General features: G+C 39.1%; 1 protein-coding gene across 2 annotated transcripts in view; it reads left to right on the top strand.

Annotated features, from left to right (window-relative positions):
- Fchsd2 (FCH and double SH3 domains 2) overlaps nt 1-13,176 on the top strand; it is a 215,965-nt gene that overhangs the window by 186,191 nt on the left and 16,598 nt on the right. For both annotated transcript variants that reach the window (XM_050122646.1, XM_050122645.1), the window contains one exon: nt 5,434-5,595. In XM_050122646.1, coding sequence (XP_049978603.1) covers nt 5,434-5,595 — 162 coding nt within the window. The remainder of the gene's footprint in view (nt 1-5,433; nt 5,596-13,176) is intronic.

Here is a 13,176-nt window from a genome sequence, read left to right as displayed (position 1 = left end):
CTGAGCTGTCTCTCTAGCCCCATATTGAAGTTTTTGGATAGACTAGATCACTGAACTCTTCAGAGAAACTAACCAAATCTCTTGTTTTTCCTTTTTCTAGCTTGTATTGTTATTTGTATTTTTTTTGGTGTTTACTTGATTATAAATAATTCTCCAAAAGAGAAAAACACTAATTAAAATTTTATCATATCCTTCATACTTTCTTAGTAATTCCTACCAACATAAATGATTCCCTTCCATGTTAATTAATCTGCTTTGTCTAATCTCTTCTCTTTATGGCTCCATTCCTTTTTTTTTTTTTTTTTTTTTTTTTTTGCTAATTAGAATAAGAGCTGTTCTCACCGAGGCCAGCTGGCCTGGGTCTGAAAAAAGCCCGGGATAAAACCGGTCTCGCTGAACATAGTGGACAATGAGGGCTACTGAGACCTCAAGAATAATGGCAATGGGTTTTTGATCCTACTGCACGTACTGGCTTTGTGGGAGCCTAGGCAGTTTGGATGCTCCCCTTACTAGACCTGGATGGAGGTGGGTGGTCCTTGGACTTCCCACAGGGCAGTGAACCCTGATTGCTCTTTGGGCTAATGAGGAAGGGGGACTTGATTGGGGGAGGGGGAGGGAAATGGGAGGCGGTGGTGGGGAAGAGACAGAAATCTTTAATAAATGAATAAATAATAAAAAAAAGAATAAGAGCTGTTGTGGTGCTCTGTGATAGATGAAAAAACCTTTCCAGTATACAGAGACTGAGGACTGTGTAGTGGCTGTTAATCTTAGGCAAAGTCATACTTAATTCAGCTATTTAATGAGTGCTTTCCTATGTGCCAGATGCTTATAAAAAGATTATCATCCACCACCATCACCATCACACACGCGTGCGCTTGTACACACACACACATAAAGGTGGTGGTGGGTAACTAAGTTGATATCTCAAAACAAATTTGATCTCTTTGTATACTTTGTGTGTTTCAAATTTTATTCAGTGACTTTGTGCTGTTTTGCATTAGAAAATATAAATGTTATACAAACATTAATCATGACATACTTATTTTAAAAGAAAAAGCTATACAGTTCAATTTAAAGAGTATCCATTTGAATACAAAATATTCTTCTATCATAAGTTAAAATGTCCCCATCGTGGTGTTTTCCATGGAATAAGCATTTATTATTACAAAATTGTTATATTTGACACATGTTTACAGGAGCAACAACATTGAAAGGAAGAAAAAATGAGACTTTTGGAATACTTGAACACTAATTTTAGGCATGCTTTATGCTAGTATATTTTATTTTATTTCATTTATTGTGTGAGAGGATCTTACTTTGTGCCCCAGGATGGTCTGGAACTCACTGTAGATACCAACCTGACTTTGAACTCACAGAGATCTTTCTGACTCTTTCTCTTAAATGCTGAGATTAAAGGCATGTGTACCACCAAAAAAAAAAAAAGATTATCATCTCACAAGAAACCATTACTACATTGTCATGATTTCTACAGTTCTCACAAGAATATTTACATTAGCCGTTGTACTCTCATCAGCCTCTAATTAGAAATTATAATGAGCCGGACGAGGTGGCTCTAATCTCAGTACTGGAGAGGCGGAGGCAAGCAGATCTCTGTGAGTTCCAGGCTGGTCTACAGAGCTAGTTCCAGGACAGCCAGAGCTACACAGAGAAACCCTGTCTCAAAAAAAAAAACAAAAACAGAATGAGGCAATTGTTTGAATAAAACATTAGTAATCATATTTTGCCCTGGTTTTTAGTATTTGAAGTTTTTGAAATGCCTTTTGATACCCACATGCACATGCATACACATAAACACACATTAATTATCTGATATACATTATTGCAGATTATAGCATTAAGATATTATTTGTGATTTCCTATAAATATATACATTAAATGTACATTATATACAGATACTTGTAAAAGGAAATGAGAAAGGAATTAAAATATCTCACTACAAAAATGGAAACCAACTTAGGGCTGGAGAGGGATGACTCAGGCAGTTAAGGGTGCTCACTGCTTTTGCAGGGAACTAAATTTGGCTCCCACCACCCACATGGGGGCTCACAGTCACCTATAGCTCTAGTTCTAGGAAATCTGTTACCCTCCTCTGGTCTGCATATAAACTCACAAAGATACACACGCATACTCTCTCCCACACAGAATTATATAGTAAATAAACCTTTAAAAAAAAACAACTAACATTGGGCTGGAAAGATGGCTCAGAGGTTAAGTCCTGAGTTCAATTCCCAGCAACCATATGGTGGCTCACAACCATCTATAATGAGATCTGGTGCCCTCTTCTGATGTGCAGACATACATGCAAGTAGAACACTATGTACATAATAAATAAATCTAAAAAAAAAACTAAACTCAAAAGAAAGCAGCACTTCAGGAAGGGAAAAATGAAAAGCTATTAGCATATACAAAACAAATAGCAAGTTGACACTGTAGTCTTTCTGTATTACTAATGACTTTAAATGTCAGTGTATAAATTCTCTACAGAAAACAAATCAGCAGAATAGATATTTTAAAAAGTGATACAGGGACTAGAATCAAGAATACTTTTTGCTTTTGCAGAAGACCTGGAGTAGGTTCACAGCACCCCCGTGATAGGTTACAACTCTCTGTAACTCCAGATCCAGGGATCTAGTGTCCTCTTCCAACCTCCGTGAGTACTAGGCACACATATGGTGCACATACATACATAGAGGCAAAACATTTATACACATAAAATTAGAATAAATATAATCTTTTGAAAATATGATTCAACCATATGCTGTGGAATTGGAAACACACTTTAAGTCCGAAGATAGAAATAGACTAAAAATAAATAGATGGATAAAGATATTCCGTACAAATAATAGCCAGAGAATGACAATCACACACACAAATACTGTACGGATGCACCTAAAACAGGTGAATTCATAGAGACAGAAAGTCAAATTATAGTTACCAGGACTTTGGAAGGGGAATGGAAAATTGTTATTTATTGCATAGAATTTTAGGATTTTTAAAAATATTTTTAAAGATTTAATTATGTACATGAGTTTGTTTTATCTACGTGTACATCAACAAAACTAGAAGAGAGTATTGACTCCCATTAAAGGAGGTTGTGAGCTGGGAATTGAACTCAGCACCTCTGGAAAAACAGCCAGTGCTCTTAACCACTGAGCCATCTCTCCAGTCCCTGGTTTTAGTTGTACATGATGAAAATATGATGAAAGCAACCTGAAAGTAGATGGTGTAATCATTGCACAACAGTTAGTATATTTAATACTCACTAAACTGCTCATTTAAAATAGTACATGTGTGCTATAATAATAGTGAGAAAGATGCTGTGGCTGTTAAAGAGAGCAAGGAGGGATCCATGGGATCCCAGTGTTTCTGCAGCTTCATGACTGTTTAAAATCAAAAGTGCTGCTCATTAACAATCCACAGTGGCAGCCAAGTGAAAAACAAGCTTTGCTGGAAAATGTTGATGTGATTAAACATTATTATTTAAAAGAAAATACTTTATGTCCATGTCATTGAATAGCAGTCTCTCAATTAATTTCAACTAAAGTTCAAGGTAAAAATATCTTCTTGGAAGAGCAGTAGAAGTGCTTTTATGTAGGAATTCATTTTAAAAAGATTACTAGGGCTGGAGAGATGGCTCAGAGGTTAAGAGCATTGCCTGCTCTTCCAAATGTCCTGAGTTCAATTCCCAGCAACCATATGGTGGCTCACAACCATCTGTAATGAGGTCTGGTGCCCTCTTCTGGCCTGCAAGCATACACACAGACAGAATATTGTACACATAATAAATAAGTATTAAAAAAAAGATTACTAAACATGTTAGAAGACTAGCTTTGAATATCTGTGTTCCAGTGCTTTAGCTCAGTTATGTCAGAGAAGTCAACAGCTAGGTGTTTACTGCTTTTCACATTATGACTGATCTGCATAGCGTGCTATAGGAACAGAGGGAAGGCTATAATGGATGCCCATGAAGTGAGAATCATTAGAAAAACTTTCATAAAAAGGATGTTTTAACTGACCCTCAAAAGGTAGGCAGTCATCATGAAGCATGAACTATTACGTGCAAAGAACTGTTATTGACCAGGAAGGGGTAATGTGATGTACTGGCCGAGTATGTAGTGATGTGGGGCCACAGAGGTCATGGGAAGACAGAAAAGGATATTTCAAAATGTGAAAGCTATCTTATTCCAGATTATTGCTCAGCAGTCCAGAGTTGGAGCTGGAGAGATGGCTCAGTGACTGAAAGTATTTACTTTGCTTGCAGAAGACCCAGGTTCAATCTCAGCACCCACACGTTGTCTCACAACCCTGTGTACCTAGTTCCAGGAGATCCGATGCTTTCTTCTACCTTCTTCAGGCTCCTGCTCTCATGTGGTATATATACATATACTTGGACACACGTATATACTAAATAAATAAATGTGGGGTTTTTTCCTTAAGAATAAAACGTAGGCCTAGTCCAGAGTCTCACAGCACTTTAGAACAAGGGATAACATGATTAGGGTTCATTTAGAAGGCCACTAAAGATGCTGGATTTTAAGATGTTCTAAGCCCCATTCTTCCTAACAGCAAAAGGAAGATTTTGGGACATTCTCATTTCTTCCTAGTCAGGTTCTGTTTTATGTGTCATCGGTACTGTGGGTGTTGCAATGAGAAGTGCGACAGGTATGACCGAGTGATAAAACATGTGCATCACATGCTCACAGACCTGAGTTCAGTCTCCAACAACCCCTAATCAGTCACTCATGTTGAAATAGGAGCGGTGGGGCTGCGTCCCCAACACCCCGGCCACTTGGCTAGCTTATGCCCGAAATAACAACACACAAACTGTATTCATTTAAGAACTGCTTGGCCCATGAACTCTAGCTTCTTATTGTCTAGCTCTTACATATTGTTCTAACCCATTTCTAATAATGTGTGTAAGCACCCCAAGGTGCGCTTACCGGGAAGATTCTAGCCTATGTCCATCTTGGGTTGGAGCTTCATGGCGTGTGCCTCAGAGAGCAGAGCTATCAGGAGAGCAGAGCATGGCGTCTCTGCTCCAGAGAGCAGAGCTGTCGGGTCTCTCCAGGAGCAGAGCAGAGTCTGACCTCACTTCCTCTTCTGCCCAGAATTCTATTCTGTTTACTCCTCCCATCTATGTTCTAAGCTATGAGGCCAAGCAGTTGGTTTATTATAATTAACCAATGACCTTCCTCCATCACACTCAAACAGATACAAGTATGCCGTTTGCCATTATCAAAAAGGCCCAATTCCTATTGTTGTGTTCATGTTCTTTCTCTTTTCTGTAGATGAAAAATTAATATCTAACAATTGCTGATAAATGTCAAGTTGTTAAAAAGTTGGAAATAATTTAATCGGTGTGAAGGGAAATTGCCTTAATCTCCAACCTTACTTGTTTTGTTTTGTTTTTAGATAATTAAGTTGAAAGCTGAAGCCCGGCTAGACCTACTAAAGCAGATTGGGGTTTCTGTGGACACGTGGCTAAAGAGTGCCATGAACCAAGTGATGGAGGAACTGGAAAATGAGCGGTGGGCTCGCCCTCCAGCTATGACCAGCAATGGCACGCTACACTCGGTATGGTTTCTTTTCTTGGGTTTCATGAATGACTGTTACTTGCTCTGTAGCCAAACTTGGTGAAAATTTAAAATAAAAATAGTGGAAGGTAATTTTTGTCACTTCATTTAAACTTAATATCAGAAAGAGGAGAGGGAGAATAAAACAAGTGTTCGTGTTTTCTTTTGGTTTTTAATACAGTAAAGAATACTTTGCCAATAATTGGACTATTGGTGTCTATACCCCAAACCATTATTCTACATATAAGGTAAATAGCACTTTAGCTGAAAGTAATAGATGAGAAAACCTAGTGTTTCTGAAATTCTCAGAGATCTAATGAAATGCACATGAACATTTAGAGAGTTTCAAAGTATCTTTTGAAATGTTGGCTCAGAGGTGGAGAAGTGTCTGTCAGTAAAGTGCTTATCATACAAGCACAAGGACATGAATTCAAGCTCCAGAACCTATATATAACATCGCCAGACTTGGTGGCACATGTTGGGATTCCTGTCCTGGGAGGGTAGAAACCTGCAGATCCTAGGGCTGTCTAGCCAGCCAGTAAAGCTAGCCTAATTGTCAAGTTCCTGGCCAACAAGAGACCCGGTCTCAAAAAACATGTTGGGTGGTTCCTAAGAAATAATATCCAAGGCTGACCTTTGGCCTCCACATGCACATGGACACACACATATACTCACAGATAAAACATATAAGGCACAGGCTGAAGAGATGGCTCAGAGGTTGAGAACACTGACTGATCTTCCAGAGGACTCAGGTTCAATTCCCAGTTCCCACATGGCAGCTTACACCTGTCTATAACTCCAAGATCTGCCACCCTCACACAGACATACATGCAGGCAAAATACCAATGCACATAAAATAAAAATAAATGAATTTTAAAAGAAAAAAGACACATGCAAGGCTAACAGGTTCTGTCTAAAGGGGAATTCAGTTACCAGGGCAGAACAAGAACCCAGTGCAGGAAGGGCTTGACAGGTAATAGCTAGCACACAGCTTGTTTCTTCAGAGAATTTACTGGTGTCTGTTTCTCTTCTGTGTTTCCTTTTATTGTTTGTCATCCTCTCTGGAATATAAGGGCCATGTCTTCTAGCTCCACACAGCAAAGTGCCGTGCACACAGTAGATCCTTAGTGTCTGTTGAAGGAAGAGCTGAGTGATGAGTGGAAGGACGCAGTAGTGGTAATAAAGAGCCGACTTTGTTCATGGTGCTCTGATATTTGTGTCCTTGTTACATAAACTGGCCAGTTTAAAAAAGCATTCCTGGAAGTTCTGTCACATTCTTCACATAGCACTCCAACCTTCTATGGGAATACATTTATTTATTTTAAAAAGACTGTATAGGGGTTTACAATATAAGAAAAAATAGTCTATTGAAAGTTTATTTTTATTTCATTTCATTACTAATGGCAGTCTGGCCTGTGGGGTTGAAACACATACACTGTGGGGTTAGAAGAGCGTGTCCCGTTGTCATTAGGTCAGAGTTTCTCCATGTCGTGGAGCATCTTCTGATTACATCTTTACATTTCTCATCTCGCTCCGGTTGTTCTGCTCCACAGTTTATGTGATAGCAGGTTTCAGCCACCAGCTTCCTTGTACTCTGTAGTGGCCCTGCTTCCACATCAGTCAAAATGACTATGCTTGAGCCAGCACCTTTTGAGGACATAACCTCAACTCTTGCTTCCTTCCTAGACATGTTAGAGGAGAACGGGACTTGGTCTTTCTTCAGTGGTTAGCTGGGAGAACCAGCAGCCCTTTGTAGATCTTTGTGGTATATGACAGTATGTGACGAGGTCTCTGTGTGGCAAACTTCAGGTCATTTCTATCGAATTCATCAGCACACCATGTGAAAAGTCACTCCTTTCTGGATTTCTTAGGGATATTATGTTAACCAACTCTTACGATCTCCTCTAACGCCAGAATTTTTGATTCTGTGACAAACTATCAGAAAAACTTCAGTACCAGCTCAGGAAGAGTTTACCCATAAAGAAATGTCATCAGAAGTAGCCCTTGATGGACTTGAATAAGAACTAAATTGAAGGTGTGCTCATGAATCTGAAGGAAGAACATAAATGGGATGCACATAGGGGCTTTTAGACATCAGCTCATCAAGAAGCAGTATTTTGCAATCTTATGCCGCTTTTCCTACCCTCTGGCTGTGTAGCCCCTCCTTCAGCTTGGAGGTTATATTTTATGGACGCTCTATCAGTTACATTACTAAAGGAAACCTTAAGTCATAGAATAGCTTAATGAGGCCCCAGTACTTATTTAACCTTTTTCTTAAGTAACCCTGAATGATTTAGAGAATCTTGTACCCCTCCAAACTGTCAGCTAGCTGACTGAGGAACACGAGGCTGATATACACATTCTGGCCACCAGATATTTTCTTCGTTTAGATGCCAACAAAAGCATTAGTCATCTGTGGAATGTGAAGACTGTGATAACATTAACAGTGTAGCTAAAAAGTGTCTCGTGGAAAGTAAGTGTTGTTAAACTACATAATCTATTTGTTTTAGAGAGATGATTCTTCCTCCTGTCTCATTCTGTTATATAGAATATAGGATTGGAAGGAACAAAGCAAAGAATCCCAGAATGTGGTGACACATTTAAAAGAGAGTTGCAGGGCGTGGAGGCGCGCATCTTTGACCCCAGCACTCAGGTGGCAGATGCAGATGGATCTCCTGAGTTCAAGGCCAACCTTTAGCCTGGATGCGTAGTTTCAGGCCATCCAGGACTACATAATCAGACCCAGCCTGAGAGAGGGGGATTGGTGGGTACAGAGAGATATTTAGTTGTTGGGTAACTAGAGCCTACGTATACATGCTCCTCCTGGGAACGGATACTGCCAGGGACACTCTGAGCCACTAAACTACTCCCTCCCTTCTCTTATTTCCCTGCCTTCTCTCACTCAAGCCCATACTCAGTTAGAAGGGCTCATTTTGTAATGTTTTCACTCCAATGTTACTTGTCACTGGACAATCTACACAATCCCTTCAGAGTCTCTATAGTCATTCTCTGTAACATTTGCATATATACCATTGTTCATTCATATTCCTGGCTTTTACATGCATGGGTTCAACCAACACAAATTTGAAAGTTTTAGGTTTTTAAAAATTACATCTGTACTAAAATAGAGGCTGTTCTCTATTTTACCCTAAGCATGTATACAATATAGCAACTATTTCTATAGCATTTACAGCCTTTTAGATATGCATGGGTTATATTTAAATACTATAGCATTTTATGTAAGGGACCTGAGTATCCATGGACTTTGGTATCCACAAGGGATCCTAGATTCAGTCCTTAGATACAAAGAAACAACTAAATTCCTTTTTTCAAGTTTAGGGTTGTTTTCTGTAATACAAATAATTTTAGGGTTGTTTTCTGTTGGATCCCACAGTGGAATCTATAGTCTTTTCTTTGAGATTGGTTTATTTTTATTCTTTCTAGTCTCCTTTTATCTTAGATTTTTCAGATTATAACTGACACTATCTACATGACTTCCCTCAACAGTTGTACTAGGCAACCAACAGTCTGCTTTGCTGTGCAGCCTCCCTAAGGATCTGACATTTGCAGAACTGCAGAGAAATAAATCCTGACTCCAGTCATCTTGAAGACTGCTGAGTAATCTGGTTGGAACACAAGGAGACTAATGTGCTTCACCTTACTCTCCAGTCTGCCTAATAGTTCTTGTAGTCTGATGGCATTTGTTTTTAAAATATGAAAACTTGCTCATGGGCTTGAGCTAATCTCAATTAAAAGAAAGAGTGGATTTCTATAATGAAGCAAATAAAAATTGTTAAGAGAATATCCTTGCAAAAAAAATCTTCAATTGCTTTCATATTTATAGTACTTTAAAATGGATAGCAAAAAAAAATAAATAAATAAAATGGATCGCAGTCTTTTTTATTAAACTAAGTTCTATGCTCTAAAAAGCCCATGCTCCTGGTGAACTTGGTATTTCAAATTCTAGTAAGATCAGTTTAGTTCACTGCACTAAGTGTGCAACCCTTCTCATAAGGTCCTTTGCTGCTGAGTGCATACAGTGTCTGATTTAATTTCTACAGTTGAGAGAACTTGTCTCCTTTTCTAGTAGCCAACACCAAAAAGGGGCTGGCACTGAAAATTCTCACCATTGAGAAGTGTAGCCAGCTATCCTATTACAGTTTTTTGAATTTCAGCATAACCATAATATGCTCCTAATCCCACTGATAGTCATATATGCAGAGGAAAGTAATTGTCACTAAGCTTGGTGACCTCAGTGATACTTGACACATATGGTAGAAGGAGAATACTGACTTCTGAAATTGTTCTGTGACCGCTGTATGCGCACACGCACAGGCACACGCGCGCGCGCACACACACACACACACACACACACACACACACCTCGCTAAACACCATAATTTTAAAATGTTGATCTCACAGAAGTAGAGTTGGATGGTGTTTCTCTAAGGCTGGACGGTTAGGAAACAAGGGTGATGAGCATGGGTCAAAGGATACATTGTTGTTGGGGACTGCTTATTCATTCTCGGCTGCCCAGACCACGAAATAACCACATAGAAATGATATTATTTGCAATATTGTTTAGCCAGTAGCTTAAGCATATTGCTGGCTAGCTCTTATATTTTTGGTTAATCCATATTTATTATTTTATATTTTGCCACGAGGCTCATGGCCTACCAGCAAAGTTCCAGCTGGCAGCTCACGCGTCTTTCCCCTCTGGTGACTCCATGGCTTCTCTTGACTCCACCTTCTTTCTCCCAGCATTCAGTTTAGTTTTCTCCGCCTAGTTCTGTTCTGCCCTTCTACAGACTCAAAGCAGTTTCTTTATTCATTAACCAATAAAAGCAACACATATACAGAAGGATTTCCCACATCAATACAAAACCATAATAAGATCAGAAGCCTGAAACCCAAGAGATCTGTCATGCCATAAAATCACTATAGGGGAGAATGGGGAGATGGTGTGGTGGTTAAAAGCACATAGTGCTCTTCTTGAGGACCTAAGTTCAGTTCCCAGCATGCAACAGCCTGCAACCGCAGCTCTGGGGGAATCTGACACCTCTGACTTCTGGGCACTTGCATTCATGTACCTATACCCCTACACACACATACATATAATTGAAATAATATAAACTTTTTTTTAAATCAATATAGTTACTAATGGTGGTGTGTTTACTGTATTCTTTCCAACACTGGGAGAAATACTGCTAATGTTTATCATATTCTTGAGAAAATAGTAAGGAAAGCGGATGCTATGTGACCACAACACAGAAATGTGTGGTTAAAAAAAGTGTGCATGTACATCTGAAATCACTAGACTATCCAGCAAAAAAAAGAAAATGAGCTAGATAGGGTGGTACATACAGTCTGAGCTACCTGAGAGGCTAAGGGAGGAGGAGGGGTTTAAAGCTAGCCTGGGCAGCCGAAACAAAATAAAAAAGATAGTGATACTTTCTTTAAGTAGTGGAATAATACGTATCAATAATAATATATCAATATTGTTAAAATATTTATTTTGTGTATAATGAGAGTTTTTAGGAAAATACTAATTCATATTTGTAAAAAACTGAATGTATTTTGTCTTGGTTTGGTTTTTTTTTCCATACAGGGTTTCTCTGTGTATCTCTTGTCCTCGAACTCACCAGGCTGGTCTCAAACTCAAGAGATCCGCCCGCCTCCGCCTCCCAAGTGTTAGGATTAAAGGCGTGCGCCACCACTGTCTGGCTAAACATAATGTTTTATTCATTTGATTTCTATGGAATACAAAAATTAGCTTCTTTTTAAAAGTGTGCTGGAGATGTAACTGTGTTGTTACAGCACTTGCCTAACATGAATGAACTCAGGGGTCCGACCCCCAGTACAACCTAAACCAAATGTGGTAGCACTTAGGAGATAGAGGCAAGAGAATTAGAAGGTCTAGGTCATTTTCAGCTACATAGTGAATTTGGGACCAACCTGGGCTACATGAGAGCCTATCTCAAAAATAAAGTTGTGATAATACTACTAAAGTTCCTGTGACACAGTTTTTTACCCATAGTCATGTCAAAGAATATTCATCTCATCTTCAGGATAAGCACTTTTCTCCCATTTTATCATCTAAGTTTAAATTACCACTAAAGAGTGGGGCTCAAGTGCTACGTCAGGTGGTTTGTACATTATCTGCATAGACGAGTTAGTTACTAAGCACAATTACTCCGAGTGTATTTACAGAGGAGCTGATGGGTTCCTTAAAGCCTGAGTGAGGAGAGGTGACGTTGGAACCCAGAGGTGTAAGTATCATTGGATGTTTTATTTCCAGTGCCATTAGTGATTGTGTTAAATCTTTGTGTACTGTGTTGGCCAGTTGGCATTCAAATTCAGAAGCTTTATTGATATTTCAGCAGCTCTATTAAAGGTTGAAAAACATACATTCAATTGAATTTTATTTATTTTTTTTTCTTTTTCGAGACAGGGTTTCTCTGTGTTTTTGGAGCCTGTCCCGGAACTAGCTCTTGTAGACCAGGCTGGCCTCGAACTCACAGAGATCCGCCTGCCTCTGCCTCCCGAGTGCTGGGATTAAAGGCGTGCGCCACCACTGCCTGGCTCAATTGAATTTTAATGTAGACATTCTGATATACATTTTAACATATGTGTGTACTAGTGAAAGTATTGTAGTTACAAAAATAATATATTTATTACTTTCCCAAGCTTTCCTCATTCTCTTTTGTAATCTCATTCATTTTCTGTTCTTCAGTTAACCACTGATCTACTTTCTGGCACATTAAGTTAGTTTGCATTTTCTGGAATTTCTATAAAGAGAATAATATCTTCTGTGTGGGACTTTGAAAACTGGTGATGATTTTGAGGATCACATGTTATTCATGTATGTTAACAGTTTGTTTATTTTCATTGCTGAGCAATGTTGCATTGTGTGGCTATAGGTGTTTACTATCCTTCTACCCATTGTGGACATTCGGTTGTTCTGGGCTATTATCTTTTATTATTATTACTTATTATAATTTTATAAGTCTTGAATTTGGGTGGGATAAGTACTACCAACATATGCTTCTGACTAGGCTATATAGTGCGTATATATTTAGTGTTTTAAGAAACTAGTATTGGATAGGGCAGTGGTGGCGCACGCCTTTAATCCCAGCACTCGGGAGGCAGAGGCAGGCGGATCTCTGTGAGTTTGAGGCCAGCCTGGTCTACAAGAGCTAGTTCCAGGACAGGCACCAAAGCTACAGAGAAACCCTGTCACGGAAAAAAAAAAAAAGGAAAAGAAAAGAAACTAGTATTGGTGAGACGTGAGACAGGTCCATAATTCAGCTACTTGCAGGCTGAGGCAGGAAGATCACAAGTTCGAGATCTGGACTCCTGAGTGAGTTCAAGGCCAGACTAGGTAACTTATTGAAACCTTGTCTCAAAATTGAAAGTTTAAAAAGCGGGAAAAGGCTGGATTTCTGAGACAGGATCCCCTGACTGGCCTAGAACCCACTATGGAAACCAAGCTGACCTTGAATGTTCTTTCTCCCTCTGTTGGGTTTGCAGATACTGACACTATGTCCAGCTGGAGGCTCTTCTCCTTTTAATAGACTTTGAT

Source organism: Alexandromys fortis, unplaced genomic scaffold (assembly GCF_014885135.2).
Source record: "Alexandromys fortis isolate MF-2015 unplaced genomic scaffold, M_Fortis_MF-2015_v1.1 scaffold_209, whole genome shotgun sequence".
Taxonomy (NCBI): Eukaryota; Metazoa; Chordata; class Mammalia; order Rodentia; family Cricetidae; genus Alexandromys; species Alexandromys fortis.
Note: the sequence above shows the minus strand (reverse complement) of the source record. Positions and strands in the feature narration are given on the sequence as shown.